The following is a 16,657-nucleotide window of genomic DNA, read 5'->3' on the forward strand; positions in this document are numbered from 1 at the left end:
GATGTTAGAGGGTCTGTATTTCTGAGGACAAAATGCAGGGACACAAAAATCATTTTCATACAATGTTAAAAAAGTTGAGCTACCTACAGATTCATGTTGATCTTTGTTTTAATGCTGAGTCTGGAAGATTATATAGATGTATGAGCTGATATAAGTCATTACTACTGGTGTCTGTGTAAAGACTACCTGGAATAGTTCTTGGAAGTTTTACCAGAGAGGTTAAATATTTATTTATTCACAGAATAAAACAGAAAGCAGGAGTGTTCTAGGCATCAGTAGTTGTCTCCTCTCTGTTGTTAGTCCATAATCTTTTGTTAAGCACTTAAGACTACCACTGTCTTCAGCGGGCTTTGGCTCAAGCCATCAAAAAGAAAAGAAAATATATTTTAAATAATTAAAACACCCTTGTTGCAGTCATTTAATACTCCCCTTCTCCATACCTTCCATAAAGTTCTCAATAGTGAGAAATTTAATGAAGCTTTTTTTTATTCATGGATTTGTGTCTTATTACCTTTATTATAATTATTATTGTTAATATTACTATTTTTGGAATTTTTCAGCTTACTGTATTGCCTAAATAAATAAATAAAATGAAAGAAACGATTCATTTTATAAGTCATTTTTACTTTTTAATTATATTTGATTTTAATCCTCTGCAGAAAAAAAATCCTCTTTTTAAAAACAATTATTTTGATTCATGTGGAAGACTGAACTTAAAAAAAATCAATATATTTTATTTTTGTTTGAAAAAGCCTTGATGCAAACTTTTATTTTCAGAATTAAATCATGTCACATGATGTCCTTCAGTAAACATTGTGAGATTTTCTAACACGTATAATTTAATTCATTTTGTATTTGTATTCCACATTTTGAGATGATCTGATAAGGTCTACACTGCAACCCAATTCTCAAGGCTATATAAATATAGGATGATGGCAGCATCATAGAAATATTATGAAGTAAATGTTTATCATAACGTAAGAACGGTGTTTAACATAACATAAGAACAGCCATAAAGGGTCAGACCAATGGTCCATCTAGCCCAGTATACTGTCTTCTGACAGTGGCCGGTGCTAGATGCCTCAGAAGGAATATAATATGTGCATGTAGGTATGTACTTTTGTGGCAGTAATTTTACATAACTGAAACTGATTTTTGTCCTATATATATTTTACCACGTAATATTGTGCTGCTTTCCTGTAAAGATGCATTAATGAATGACCAGTAGTATTTGCTTATCTTTTCAGCTGGTAAACTTAAGTACTGATTGCTTTCCATGCTAATATGATTTCCAGTCCATTAAAGATTATATTGGGGAGTTAGTAAGTTTGGCTAGAGATACTATACAATAAATACTAGCAATATTTCATAAAACATTTACTTCATAAAAATTCTATGATGCTGCCATCATCCTATATTTTATATAACCCTGAAAACTGGGTTGAAATGTAGTCTTTAGCAGATCACCTCAAAATATGCTGCATTCGTTTAAGAGATCCAGAATAGCAAGGAGGCTATAATTTAGAAGAGTTCTTCCACACAGCTGTCTAGGAAGTTAGTACAGAACTTGGTAGCACAAAGTGTGGCTCTAGCAAGTAATATTTTGCTTGTTCATCATTCTTAAATTATTTTACTAATAATATTTAGCATTCACTTACAAGTATAATAGTGAGATTTTTCAACACTGAAAGACCTTCACGAAGCACAGCCACTGAGCTGAGGTATTGTGACATTTTAACTTTAAGTAATATTTTAGTGCTCTGCTTGTTTTTAAATGACTTATCTCTATAACCAGGCAGCCATGTTGTCTGCACTGTGTTCATTATGAGATAAAATGTTTGTCTCCAAACTGGCATTTTGATAGGGTCTGCCTGGTGGCAAAGTTCAGTAAGTAAAAGAGGTCTTTAGTCCTTATAAGGTAACCTGCATATGGCTGCAGGGTCTATTCTGCTCTCATTTGCATGGCATGCATGCCACATTTATTAACAAGCAAATTAAGAGAGACATGAAACTGAAGCCTTCTGTATACAGAATATTTTAACTATTGATTTTGAATTGACATATTACTCTTCTTAATGAAGTGCTTAAGACTAACACAATGTCGATTATACTTTTTTAAAATTTCCACCATGTATTCCAAATGAAGAGAAAAATCACCTACCCTTTGGAAAACTGACCATTTTCCAGGTGACTAGCACCTTAAAATTGGTATCACTTCCTGCTCTTCCCCACCCCAAGAATATATATGGAACACTTATGCATTAAGTATTACAGAAGGATTAAGCATTACAGAAGGGTGAGCTGAGATTCCCTCTTCGAGTTAGTCCATCTTTTCTTCTTTTGGAAATAGTCATTACTTTTCTGCCTGTGTTCCTCACGTGACTTACTACCCAGCTATCGATTGTCAATGTGGGCCAGTAACCAGAGTTGCAGAGGTTTTCTGGCCAAGAAAGAATGTCCAAGATGGAACAGATATGGAACCAAAATGAATCTGAGTTATGGAGCTGAGCCAGAGGCAGAAGTGATGTGTGAAAAGTGGGAAGGAGTTGGCTTGGTGAGTCCTGACCAAATTGTAATTCCTGGTGGGGCAGCAGAAGGGGCCTTACTATGATGTGGATGACGGTAGAGAGAAAAGCTGAAGATCAGAATTTTGTAGAGGATTTGGGTGCCTTCTTGAGACAGAGAGAGCAAAGAGGTAAAAATTGGAATGGAGTCATCATCAGTATAATTAATTGACAAAGGATGAGAGAGACAAGCTTTCAAGCTACACGGAGCTTTTTTTTCAGATCTAGGAAAGATACAGTGAGTGTCACAGCTAAATACTAGGTAGAACAGATTGTTTAGCATAGGTAGTGCACAGGTATTATAAGGGTCCATTCAAGGTGGAGTGGCCCCTTAACACGTCTACAGTCACAGGACAAAAAAGGTCAGGGGATTAGTGAGTTACTGATTGTTGTAATAAGCCATAAATCCAGTATCTCTGTATAGTCCATGATTTTTAGTGTCTAGCAGAGTAATGAATTTAAGCTTCCAGGCTCATCGTTTGAAAGTGTTGTGCAGGTTTCCTTAGAAGATGAGGACTGATAGGTCAGATATAAAGTTATTGCTTTGTGAAAAGTGTTCACTTTCAAATTAGGGTGTTTTTGTCTTTTATTGTTTTCCTGTGTGAGTTCATTTGAAAGCATAGTCATTGTCTGGTTTCACCCGCACAGTTGTTATTTATACCACATAATTGTTGTTGAGTGCACTGGATGATAACACATGTTGTGATAAGCATATGTAGGATCCATGGATCTTGACAGGTGTGTTTGGGGGGTGTTGATCATTGTTGCAGTGGAGATATGTCTGCAGGTTTTATATGTGTTGTTCTAGCAGGGTCTGGTGTCACTTTGAGCAGGTGTGTCCTGGAAACTGGCACAACACTAATCCCCCACCTTCTTTTTTGTCCTATGATGGCAGAGGTGTTAACGGGCCACTCCACCTTGAATGGTCCCTTAAAATATGTCTATGCTAAAACAATCTGTTCCACCTTGTATTTAGCTGTGAGATGCAGAGTACCTTTCCCAGACCTGAGGAAAAGCTCCGTGTAGCTCGAAAGCTTGTTTCTCTCATCACAGAAGAAGGTCTACTAAAAGATATTACCTCACCCACTTTGTTTCTCTAACATCCTTGGATCAACACGGCTACAACAACATAGTATAATTCATTGACATTCATGAAATGTTGTTAAACAGTTGTACAGTACATGAAGATAATTAAGAGAAATACTATTACTAATTGTGATAGTTCATGGCCAAATTCTAATCTCAGATACACCAGTATAATTCCACCATAATTCCATTTATGTCAGTGCAATTACACCAGATTTATACTTATGTGAGAGCAGAATTGGATGCTTGTTCCTGTTCCTTCTCCCCACCCCATGTAATTTGTAGAAACTAAAATATATACTATATCTTACTTCCAAAATACAGAGTAAAAATGTCTGTTCTAAATAATGTTATCTTTTCAAAAGCAATGAATAGGTAATTAATTAGATACTTTGGCCCAAAGTGGTCCCTTTTGTAATTCTGTGGACTTCAGTGAAGTTACACTATGGATCCTTTTGGCACTCCAATTTTTTTTAACATAGGCCCTCAGTGTAGTCTTATTGTTGTATTTGAGGTTGTAAATCTGTCTTTAACTCATTTTATTGAGCTTTCATGCATGGACTAGAATGATGACCTAATAGGTCTTTTTTCATCTCTAACATTTATTCTTTATGAGATGGATCTAAGATTGTGAATGTGTCTTAAGCAAAAAGAGCTTCATTAGAATTCTGTAATTCCAAATTTCTAGATGTCAGAAAGTGTAGAAATGATTAGTTAAGGTTAGAAAACCAGCCTTCACCCTCTTCACTTAACCCTGCCCCTCCACTGTATATCGGCAGGAGACCTTAAGAGCTGTTACAAGAAGGAAACTTAAGTTTTCTTCCTTCAATATATTTATTACAATAGCATGTGCTTTTGTTGTGTAATGAACTTATCTGCACCCGCACTTCCATTTTCTGTCAGCCATAAGCCTGTATTACAAAAAATGCAAAGGGTTTGCCTGCCACCCATGTGTACAGGAAGAAGATGATAAAGATTGATCTCAGATTAGGTCAGAGGCATGGGATCTCTAACTAAAATTGAGAGGCTAATTAGAACAAGGCGGTGGATCGGGCACAGTATTATTTATATGGCTCGTATGTTGGGATACATGATCCATGCTACAGTGGTTTGGATCTCCAGTCCATAAGTAATTGGTAAGTTTATAGCTCTCGAACCAGTATGCAGAGATTTTTGAGGGAAATGTGGATGTCTGTGGTCTGAAATTGAATGATAGAAGATGGTGCTCAAGGGCAAGGGGACTGAGTTAAAGCTGGGTTGGAAGCTTAGATGAATATCTCACTTTGGAAAATGTCCCAGTAAAGTCCGTTTGGTTGAAGGTATGCAGCAAATCTGATTAAACTATGTTACAAGAATTCTTAGGCCTAGTTCTCGTGAGAGCTTCATCTGCTTTGTACCATTCCTGCTGTGCCATACAGCTGGAAACCTAGTTTAAAGGGCTTCATGAAGGAGAAACCTACAGGTGGGCTAGAGCAGGGTAGTGTGAACTTGATGGACTACATATGTGCATAAGTGTTTTCAGGATTGTGGCACGTTAGTAGCTTAACTGGTGTGGCTCTAGGACAATCCTATGATTTTGCAAACTATACTGTGATACATAAAACCTGCAATATTTAGACACAGAATGAGATGTTAAGAGTTGATATATAGCTGTAAACCCAAATGTATTTGTTTTTGCAGGTTTAAATCAGACACTTAACATTATGTGAGAACATTGCTGTGGTTTATTTTCCCTTGTATTTGTTTTTAATCCAAGTAAAACTCTAATGACTTGAAATCTTAAAATACAAAGATGCAACAACTGTTAGCTACTTTTTCTTGTTGTTAAGCTGCTCTGCTTCAGTAGACTGTTTTGCTACTTGAGAGCTTTTTTCACTGGGGTTGTCTATGCAGAGGAGTATAGTTTATTTATTTATTTATTTTATTATTTTTATTTATTAAAGCAGGGGTGGCCAACCTGAGCCTGAGAAGGAGCCAAAATTTACCAATGTACATTGCCAAAGAGCCACAGTAATACATCAGCAGCCCCCCATCAGCTTCCCCTCCCTGGCTCCCAGCGCCTCCCGCCCACCGGCAGCCCTGCCGATCAGCGTCTCCCCCTCACTCCCCGCACCTCCCAATCAACTGTTTTGTGGCATGCAGGAGGCTCTGGGGGGGGAGGGGAGAGGAGCGAGGGCACGGCAGGCTCAGGGGAGGGGGCGGGAAGGGGTGGAGTGGGGGCAGGGCCTGTGGCAGAGCCAGGGGTTGAGCAGTGAGCAGCCCCTGGCACATTGGAAAGTTGGCGCCTGTAGCTCCAGCCCCGGAGTCGGTGCCTATAGAAGGAGCCGCATATTAACTTCTGAAGAGCCGCATGTGGCTCTGGAGCCACAGGTTGGCCACCCCTGGTTTAAAGGTTTTATTGCCATAGGCCTGATCCTATGTAGCCAATGGACTCCACACAGGAGTAGCAGCACACCTGGGCATACCCCTTTGCAGGATTGGGGCCACAGTATTCAGGTGTGATTTTGGTACTGCGTCATGGTGGTGGGTCAGGAATGAGCTTCTTCTAATCAAATTAGTATAAACCTGTCATCTTCTTCTTCCCATATAATTATCAAGTGAAAGAGATTGAATGTGTTTGCTAAGAGCCTGATCCAGCACTCATATTGATGGCAATGGTAGCCTGTGCATTGTCTTCAATAAACATGTTCTGAGATATCGATGTATTGTCAGATTTGTTATATTTGGAAGCCTTTTCTTCAGTGGGCCATAATCTAATTTTATATATACACACACAGATATGGTATCTGTGAAATTCAGTTCTCTATACATACTACATGAAAATGAAATAAAATCCATACCTTTGTACCCACAAACATTTCAACCAACTTAAAAAAATACAGTAATGCCAAATCTCAGATGAGACTGTATATAAAGATAATCAATTCATCATAAAAATAACTACTGTTAAAAATCTTCTGTGATGAACATAGAGTGTATTACAAATGTGCACCCAAATCCGGTTTATGAACTCCCGTAAAATACAGATAAGGATTTTCAGGATTATCTCTGTAAATGGAGAACTAGTACAATATACACTTAAAACCATTTGCATGAAGCATACCCTGCATAAAATTATCATTAAACTAGGGCTGCAGCTATAAATGTGGATATTATTTTAAGCAATAAGTTTACTTTAAAATATCATAAGCAGTGAAACATGACATCTCGCTCTAACTTCTCATATGCTCCCTTAATGTTGTCTGCAAAGTAACAAATGTTTTGTAATAATATTTCTATTATAAAGGTTGTTCTGAGCTTGAAGGTCAAGGAATGTATTTGCTTTAGGATGTCTTCTACAAAGGAGCTGCTGTCTGTTGCAGGAATAAGCTAAATCAGGGGTTATCAAACTGGGGGTTGGGACCCCTCAGGGGGTTGCAAGGTTATTACATGCGGGGTTGTGAGCTATCAGCCTCCACCCCAAATCCTGCTTTACATCCAGCATTTATAATGGTGTAAAATATATAAAAAAGTGTTTTTTTAATTTATAAGGGGGTCACACTCAGAGGCTTGCTATGTGAAAGGGGTCACCAGTACAAAAGTTTGAGAACTACAGAGCTAAATGATGCTGAAATAGCATCCTCACTAAGCCCATGCCACCACCTAAAACTTGTACCACTTTAACTATGCGGTTATTGTCTAGGGGTGCAACCTTCCTAATGCGGAGACAATTATATTAGTATAAATTTGCTTATTCCTGTATGAGAAGGGAAATAAGCTATACTGGTATAAGTAGCCAGGCTATCAAATTCATGGTCCATTTTGGTCAATTTCATGATCGTAGGATTTTAAAATTAGTCAATTTCACAGTTTCAGATGTTGACATCTGAAATTTCATGGTGTCGTTTGTGAGGGTCCTGACCCAAAAGGGTCACAAAGCTGTTGTAGGGGAATTGTGGGATTGCCACCCTCACGTCTGCTCTGCCTTCAGAGCTGGGTTCTGAAGGCAGCAGCTGTGGAGCTCCTTCCTGTAGCTGGGGGAGGTTCCCGGAGGTGGGTCTAATCTGGTCCTGGCTAGGCTGGGGAGGGACAGGCCACTTCTGCCCCTGCACACCTCTCTCTGGGGAGATCAGACCCATCTCCGAGTACCTCCCCCAGCTGCAGGAAGCTCCACTGCCTAACTGAAGTAGTAATACTGTATGTAGACCAGGTTTAAGTTAATTTCAATTGCCTCTCTCTGAGCACTGACAAAATAAAGTACAGAAGCTTTTTTGCTCTCTAAAGTTTTAGTCCGGTGGGGTGTTAAACATCCACAATGTTCTTTGAAGTCAATTGCCATTGACGTGGTCAAACTTAACTCCCCAATCCTTTGGTTCTCTCTTGGCCCAAACTGCCTTTGAAATCAGTTGGAGATTGGTTGAATAGTGACTGCCAGTCTTTGAGAGATTGTTCAAGTCTGGAATTGCTTTAAGGGTTCAATTAAAATATAGCAGGTGTACAATCGGTAGGAAGTAGCTTGCCATTAATGCATTAAAAATAATGTAGCTTTTCATGCATAGAAATGAGAGAAGTGTTTTGGCACTAAAACAAATTCAGTTTTTTAAACATTTTTCCGGAAGTTGAACGTAACTAATGTACGATTACAAGCATAAGCATTATGCTACTTCCCTCCACAGGTTCAAATGAACAGCTTTGTGTTCCCTAACTACGGGCTCAATTGTGCATGATAGGCAGAGCCTGAGTAAAGGCCGATGTGGAGGCGAACTGCCCCAGTGGGAGCTACATATGGCACAGTGCCTCCGAATGCTGCAGCATACATGGGGAGCACCCCATTATTATGCCCTTCCAGAGGGGCAGTACAAATTCCCCTGCATGCTCAGAAAATATTTAATTTTAAAGGGGGGAAACCACTTTTTGCAGTGAATTTAATTAAATTTAATTACATTTTTGGTTTTCTTTCAACATCAGAAGTAAGAAATCTATAGGAAATAGACAGATTTCCTACTAAATTTTAGGCTTTAAACTAGATTGGCGGTGTTTCTAATAAAAATGCAGATTTTATTTTTTACTCCAAATTAACATCCCTTACTTTTTAAAGCATTTATTTATTTTTAACCTTGTGAACACATCTGCCTCTTTAAATTGCTTCTTCTGTGTGAAACATCATCATTTAATTTTAGTCTGGCAGTTAGATTTTCTCCTTTTATTCTCTCAAATGGAGGAAACTTCAAAATTTTGTGCAGATTTTATCTAGGAGTTCCCCTTCCCCACTCCAGGCTATTACTAGGAGCACAAAACCTTTCTTTTCTTTTCTTTTCTTTTCTTTTCTTTTCTTTTCTTTTCTTTTCTTTTCTTTTCTTTTCTACTTTCTAACCTTGATTTCCTTTTTCATAACGTCAAGGTTTCCAAGTATCTCTACCTCTTTTTCCCTTTTTCATGGTTTATTCACACATCTGTCTTCTGTCCTCTGTCCCACTCTCCACTGGGACTAAATCATAGTTTCAAGGCTCCACTTGACTTCAACAGGCTTTGGATCAGGACCTAAACTTTGTTGTAGTTGTTTGCAGAATCTGGCCTGAGGATATTTTTAATCCAAGGACCTGATCCTGAAAGTCCTATGCATGTAGAATCACCTCTTGATTCCACTGGGAGTTCTACCTATGGAGGATCAGCACTATATTTTTTCCTCATCAGTTTTACACTGATGTGACCATGGTGCACACACCAGAATGTATTATTTAGATATGCAGGTAGACACGTATTATATATATATGAATTCTGAAAAGAAAAGTACATGAATTATACAGTGGAAAGCTTTCAGCATGCTACAAAGATTAATTTGCTTGGTGTAAAATAAGGATGCACATTAACCTTCTTAAAAAAATTAAGTCCATGGGTTTGATTCAGCACTTAGCTGCCAGTGGGCAGACTTCTACACCAGTGGTGGGCAACCTGCAGCCCATCAGGGTAATCTGGCGAGCCGCCAGACTGTTTGTTTACTTTTGCACGGCCTCCCACAGCTCCCAGTGGCCGCAGTTCACCATTCCGAGCCAGTGGAAGCTGCGGGAAGTGGCGTGGGCCACAGGGACGTGCTGGCCACCGCTTCCCACAGCTACCATTGGCCAGGGACAGCGAACTGCAGCCACTGGGAGCTCCGGGCGTCCGTGCAGAGGTAAACAAATGGTCTAGCGGCCTGCCAGTGGATTACCCTGATGGGCCACAGATTGCCCACCATTATTCTACAATCCCACTGAAGTCAGTGTTATGCCCACATGGAACTAATTGTAGGATTGGGACATATGTATACATTTAAACAAATAAAACATAGTAGGCTCAATGGAGGCAGTGAAATATTACTGTAGAGAGAACACTTTATAATGCAATCATGATATTTTTAAGACAGTTTAATTTAGATCTGAGCTGGTTTAGCAGAAGTAAACCTTTGAAATGGGCCATTACATTTTTGAGCTAAACACTTCAAAAGCTGTCAAAGTAGCTGTTGCCTCCTGTCTTAGAAGCTGTCAGAAATCTATAAATAAACAGATAATACAGAAGTAGAGAAAATTCTTCTGCTAACTGTTATTGTTATTAACACTCTTGTTTCTTTCTTTTTTGTTTCTTTCAGCATATCCTATTCAGTACATGTCTCGGAGGATTATCCAGGTATAGTGAAACATTCTTGTGCTTGAAGCAAATATCATTGTTAGAGCAATATTCAGAGGTTCAGATGAAGATATTTGAAAGAGCATTAATGTGTTCTAGGAGCTTCTTTTGCTAATCATTTCCTGTTAGTTAGATTGTTTTCACAGTCATTTCTCCTTTTCAGCCTTCATTTGTCAGCCAGGTGAGGGTGAGAAAACCTGATTCACGAGTTTAGCGAGAAGGGGGTTGTGACGCTTACCATGTCTAAAGCTGTCAATGATGATAATCTAAAAACAACCTAACTCCTGTTTGGTATGAAATATATAGCTTGATCCAGTAAAGTGCTGAACATTCTGGCTCTGATCCAACAAAGCACTTAAACATGTGCTTGAAGTCAATGGGACTACTTGTGTTCTTAATCTTAAGCATGTGTTTAGGTGCTTTGTTGCATCAGGCCTTTTAGGATCAAGACATAATAAGTCTTAAAGGTCAAAACTACTATAAATGACAAGAATCTGTATGCTCTTTTTGTAATATTTTTCATTTTAATGTGTATTCCACCTTTTAGAAAACTCCTAAACAAGTGACTAAGGCCCTAATCTTGCTAATTTATAGGTAAGAGTGGATCCATGTGCCCATGCAGAGCAAGAATAGACTGTGATCACCAAACAGACTGCTACTATGTTTAATAACCCAGAACAGATTGTTGCTCTAGATGTTTGGGTGTTAATTAGACTGAAGGGGAATCCTCAGCAGGTAAATTTGTAGATATTATAGGAACAGCTCAGGGAATTATGCGTACATCAGTTTCATACATTTCTGTTTCCTATGTCACATTATCACTATGGCACTAGTAACAATGTTGAAATCATCACCTAAAACTGAATGAATTGCTTCACAAATCTCTGAGTGATTGGAAACAGCTGAACATTAAGCCTTAAGTCCCTGAACCATTGTGATGTGGCAACTGTCAGTAGTGGCAGCTATTGAAAAGTTGCATAATTGTAAGTGAAACTAAAACTATTTTAAACAGTAAGTTTGTCTCCACATTGTTTATACATAGCTGAAATCATTAAAGTATCACTGATATTTTTAGAAGTAGTATTAATGGCACTGATCATGATCTTTGAAACCATTTCCTCATAATTGTAACATAATATTAGGATAATTATGCTCCAAAAGAGCTGTATATACTGTCAATGAGTATACTAAAGTTCCATTAATATGAACCGATACAGTGTATCTGCATGACTCCTGTGGGAGACATTGAGTATTTTGCCAGTAAATAAATGTCCATAATGATACACATTGGCTGACGTAGATTGTAGAAATGTTATTGCCTATTGTTCCGTTGATCTTTGTATATTAGCTAACACATGCTGTGATGATGCCAAATGAGCACCATGTATTTATGGTTGAAAGACCCAGTCCTGCCAGAAGTGAATCACTGGGCCAATGCATTGCCTTCAGTGGGACTCTGCGTGGCACAGGAGGTCCATCCTGCCTAGAGCTCGTTGAAAGATCAGGGCCAAAGGAAGTTAACCTTCCTTTCTCCTACTTTTACATGTTTTGTATATTTAGGCACTTCAGCGCACAAAGGAGACCCACAGATACGAAGTAGTTCCTTTATGTCACAGATGGAAGCATACTGGTGGGGCAGCCTGGGAGGCTGCTTGGATGGTGTCATTGGGCTGTGGATCAGGCCCTTATTATGTACCCATTATCCTAAGAACTGTTTCTCTTTTATAGATAACACATATGTTTCCAGTTCAGATAATGATGAAGATGTGTTAGTTACAACAGAGTCAATCCCAGTAATTTTCCATAGAATCGCAACAGGTAATATTGAGTCACAAATGATTTTTCAAGTTAAAGTTTTGTGGGGGACTGCAGGATACTGCCCATACATAAAAGATGATATGCCAATACGGATTGCTGTGCATCTTGTAGTTTTTTCACAAGCTCATTGTTGGGTATGGTCATACCTTTTGGAATAGAAGCAACGAAAATATTTCTTTTGGGGAGTGTATAGGCAATATATGTTTTCACTCATTGCATGGCTTGCAATCATGCTAAAGCAGTCCTATTTGAATGCAATGGGACACAGTTGCCTATCATTAAGGCTGCCCAACACTTCCCTTTGTAAGACCTCATTTTCATTTGCTTATCACTTTGCTAAACTTTAACCATTTGGGATGAACATTTCTATGTCAGTTATCTACCTCAGGCTGATTTTTTTTTTTTAATTTTCAGCAAAAATGGTTTAGCCATTTTTGAGAACAAAGCTAGGGAAGAACACATTGTTTTGACCATGTTAAAAAATTCCAGCACCCTTATCTTTGAAAAGCTCTAGCAACCTCATGCTTTGGAACAGATTTGAAATTTGCCCGGGTAGTGTCAGAGATGTACCTTATGCCAACCCCATGAAAATCTGCCCACATTTGGCTACGTTATAAGCTTTTAAAAATCACAGTTCACATATGCTCAGCTGCTAAATTCCCTAAAGATTCTGTCCACAATGAGCATGTTGCAGCGTGGGGCTGACTTTCCCTGCAATTGCAGCTCTGAGCTGCTGCAAGCTGTGCTGGGTTTGGGTCTAGGCATGTGAACTGAGAGTAGAAAAATTCTCCTGTGCTCTCAGTGACTCCCTTGCAGGACCCAGGCAGTGTGGAGGAGGAAGCTATCAAATTGGACCCCAGAGGGGACAAGAGCTGGAGTGGCAGGATCAGTAGATTGGGAGCCTGTGACTGGAAGCTGCCAGGAGGAGAGAAAAAAACTGGGAGTGGGAGTTGGGGTGGGATGAGAGGCAAGGGTGGAGGCTGAGACTGGGAGCTGGGGGACAACCTGGGATTGGCTGGGAAAGGGAACTGCGACTGGCTGGTCAAAGAGAGTGGGACTGGAAGCCTGGGAAGGAAATGGGCTAGGGATGGGGGACTGGGAGCCTGTGGGTACAAAGGAGACTGCACAGGCATCCTTAATTCTATCATTTTCTAACTTTGGGGTGCTTGACTTTGCAACCTTAATAATGTTATTTTAACATAGTTTTTTGTGTTTAACATAGAATTAGCCTGAAAAATATACTTTTGGTGCAGGAATGGAAAACTGGTACAAAGTTGCTAGAAAGCAAACATTTTAGGCCCTTAATCTGATCTCACTTAAACTGATGTAAATCAGTGGAGTTACAGAGAAGCAAAACAGCCATGAGATCCTAATCAGACCTTTAAGATAAATTTTTTTCTTCAAAGATACCCGTGTTATAATATTTTTAAATCAAGTGTGAAATTTTATATTAAACATCAAAACAAAACCTTTGTCTCTGTAAAGAAAATGAAATGACTTTATTTTGCCAGTTTCTTTTATTCTTATGTAAAATCCAATTAAAATCAGTATCTCAATTGTCATCTTGTAACATTCCAGCATAGAAGAAATTTAAAATGGCACCCAATAACGGTGACATGTACAGTACAGACAGTGCACACCCAGCTAGCACAGCTATAAATAGCAGTGTAGACAGTGAGGCATGGCTTGGGCCCTACACACCTGAACCTCCAGGGTATATACTCTACATGGCTCTCTACACTCCCAAGCAGTGCCTCCCAGGGCATTTACCCAGCTATTATAATGTCCTGCTGCCTGCCCAATGCCGGAGCCTTTCCCTGTTGTCTACATGTTGGCCAGAGCCTTTCACTGTGGCATACAACCACACACCGCAGTGCAGTAAGTGTGGCCACAGCCTGCCATTCACTGCAGCGAGTAGCTACATATGCAGGTCCTGTACTCTACACACCTCCATAAGTGTGGACATAGCTTAAGTCTAGTTTACAAGTAAATAAAAGTGATGGGGAAACACCTATTTATGCAGCATTTTGTATTGTAGAATCATGGATTCCTGAGGCATCTTGGCTTCTTGTTTTTATATTGCTAGATTGTAAGCTCTTTGAAGCAGGGACTGTCTTTTTGTTCTGTGTTTGTACAACACCTAGTACAGTGGAGTCCTTGTCCATGACTGAGGCATCTAGGTGTTACAGTAATGCAAATACTACTACTGCTACACTTATTTCAGTTCTGTTTTTTAATTACATAAATAAAATGATTTTAGATTTGTCATGGCTATTAACTATTTTCCTTTTTAATTATTTTTTTTTAGAATTAAGAAAAACCAGTGATGTTAACTGTTGCTTATCTATAAAATCAAAATTACAGAGGGAAAATGGAGAGGTATGGTATTGCTTTATTAATGTAGTCCTTATACATATTTTCATTGGAAGGTAGAGTAACAAACTACAAAACATTACTTAATATTTCCTTTGCATTTAATTTGTTAAAACAAACACTGGTGTGGAATTCTGGCCCCACTGAAGTCAATGAGACTTTTGCCATTGACATCAAAGAGGTCAGGATTTCACTCCAGATGTATACAAACAATCTATAGTTTTGCAAGGAGGCTGTTAAAAGATATGCAAAGTGTTATCAATCTAGGATGACTGAACCTTCCCCATAACGCTTTCTGCCTTGGAAGTACAACTGTGTCAGAGAAGCTGGTCACAAAGCAGTTATCTCCTAACCTGATCTTATGCACAGGACCAGATATTTCAAACATTCACTTCCTAGCTAAATGCTTACTAATGTGAGCGTGACAGTCTCATTGAAGTCAATGGACCTGTTCATGACAGAGTGAACAATAGGTGGTTTTTGGAGTATCAGGCCCCATGATTCCAGTGTGTAATTTATACTTGGTTTCAAGGAAGTAACCTAGTTAAGAAACAGCATTAAGATGAAGTCTTTGGTGACACTCAGTCTGGCAAACCCTTATTACCAAGCATATTATCACATTACTGCCACTGGAATCAAAGGGCTTAAGCACTTTATTTTGCCAGTTTCTTTTATTCTTATGTAAAATCCAATTAAAATCAGTATCTCAATTGTCATCTTGTAACATTCCAGCATAGAAGAAATTTAAAATGGCACCCAATAACGGTGACATGTACAGTACAGACAGTGCACACCCAGCTAGCACAGCTATAAATAGCAGTGTAGACAGTGAGGCATGGCTTGGGCCCTACACACCTGAACCTCCAGGGTATATACTCTACATGGCTCTCTACACTCCCATGGCCCTGATTCAGGAAAGTGCTTAAGCACATGCTTAATGTTAAATGCTTTCTCGAATAAGGATAAGTTCCTGAATTGTAGTCTATATTTGATTGTAATGGTTTGCTGGTTTCATCACATGTTTTATACTGAGATATAGGACAACCCTGTGGCAGCGAGGTTTCCTGATGTGGTTGTGTTTGTAGCATATAGGCCCTTATTTGATATAAGAAGTTGCAGTGGAAATTTTTGACTTGCACTATCACAGAATTTTATTCAATGATCTTTAAAGCTTAGAGAACCAAAATAGTCACAAATTACAAAGTACTATGGAGTACATTCCTGGTGAAGAAATATTTTTATTTTAAAATTTTTTAGGTGAAGTTAGATTTATTTTCACGATTAAAAGCTTGAGATAGGTTTAATTTTCATGGCAAAGAAATTGAACTTTTTATAAATTTTTTAATTGAATTAGGATCCAAGTAAGGTATTTATTTAAGAAACCCTTTTAATGAAAATCTTTAACACCAACCATCTCTGTGAGCCAGACAAGCACAGTCTTTACTTCATTGTGTGATTATATCATATATGCTGGGTTTATCGCTCTTCTAGTATGAGGAGTTTCATTTCTCTTTGTTTCTGTTGTTGGTGTGTTTATTTTGTTTATATTTGCAGCATGCTTCCCATGGAGTTAAGGTTATTATTAGGCAGTGGAGACTGAATACATTCTTTTGTTTTTCTTCAGTAAAATACCAGCAAAAAAAGTCTTAAAATTGCTATGAAATTGGCTGAAAATACGATTTTCACTCAATATACACATGCACAGCATACAGTATGAATTTACAGGCAGAGGTAAGGAGATAAGATTAGAATATGAGGCCATGAAAATTGGTGGCAAAAGTATATCTCACTTTTCTGAATCTATAAGATTAAAAGGAAAATTCTGTTCAATTCACACAGTTGATTTCTGGGTCATTATGGAAATTTTGTGCCTCCTGTGAATGCAAAATGTGCAATAGATAAAGTGTGGGTCAAATAGGAGAATTTTGTCTTTATGATTTTATCAAATATTCAATTTATGTGAGCTCCTGTTAACATAAGGGCTGTGAATGACAAATGGATTGTGGGAAAACAAGAAATAATGTCCTTAAACAGTTGAATGACATTAAGCAAGGATTAAAGTGTGACTTTCTAACTTAAGTTGATAAAATAGTACCTTTTTCTATGAGTCGTCCCTATTGTGAGTGTAAATTAATAAGTTAATTCTTTTAAAGGGATTTGAAGATGAATGTTTA

The 16,657-nt window shown here is 38.4% G+C and overlaps 1 protein-coding gene across 2 annotated transcripts in view; it reads left to right on the plus strand.

Moving 5' to 3' along the window:
- Positions 1-16,657, plus strand: part of PARP8 (poly(ADP-ribose) polymerase family member 8) — a 165,649-nt gene that overhangs the window by 64,507 nt on the left and 84,485 nt on the right. For both annotated transcript variants that reach the window (XM_065406201.1, XM_065406202.1), the window contains exons 3-5: positions 10,255-10,292; positions 12,021-12,110; positions 14,419-14,489. In XM_065406201.1, coding sequence (XP_065262273.1) covers positions 10,255-10,292; positions 12,021-12,110; positions 14,419-14,489 — 199 coding nt within the window. The remainder of the gene's footprint in view (positions 1-10,254; positions 10,293-12,020; positions 12,111-14,418; positions 14,490-16,657) is intronic.

This window comes from Emys orbicularis, chromosome 6, assembly GCF_028017835.1.
Source record: "Emys orbicularis isolate rEmyOrb1 chromosome 6, rEmyOrb1.hap1, whole genome shotgun sequence".
In the NCBI taxonomy this organism is placed as follows: domain Eukaryota; kingdom Metazoa; phylum Chordata; order Testudines; family Emydidae; genus Emys; species Emys orbicularis.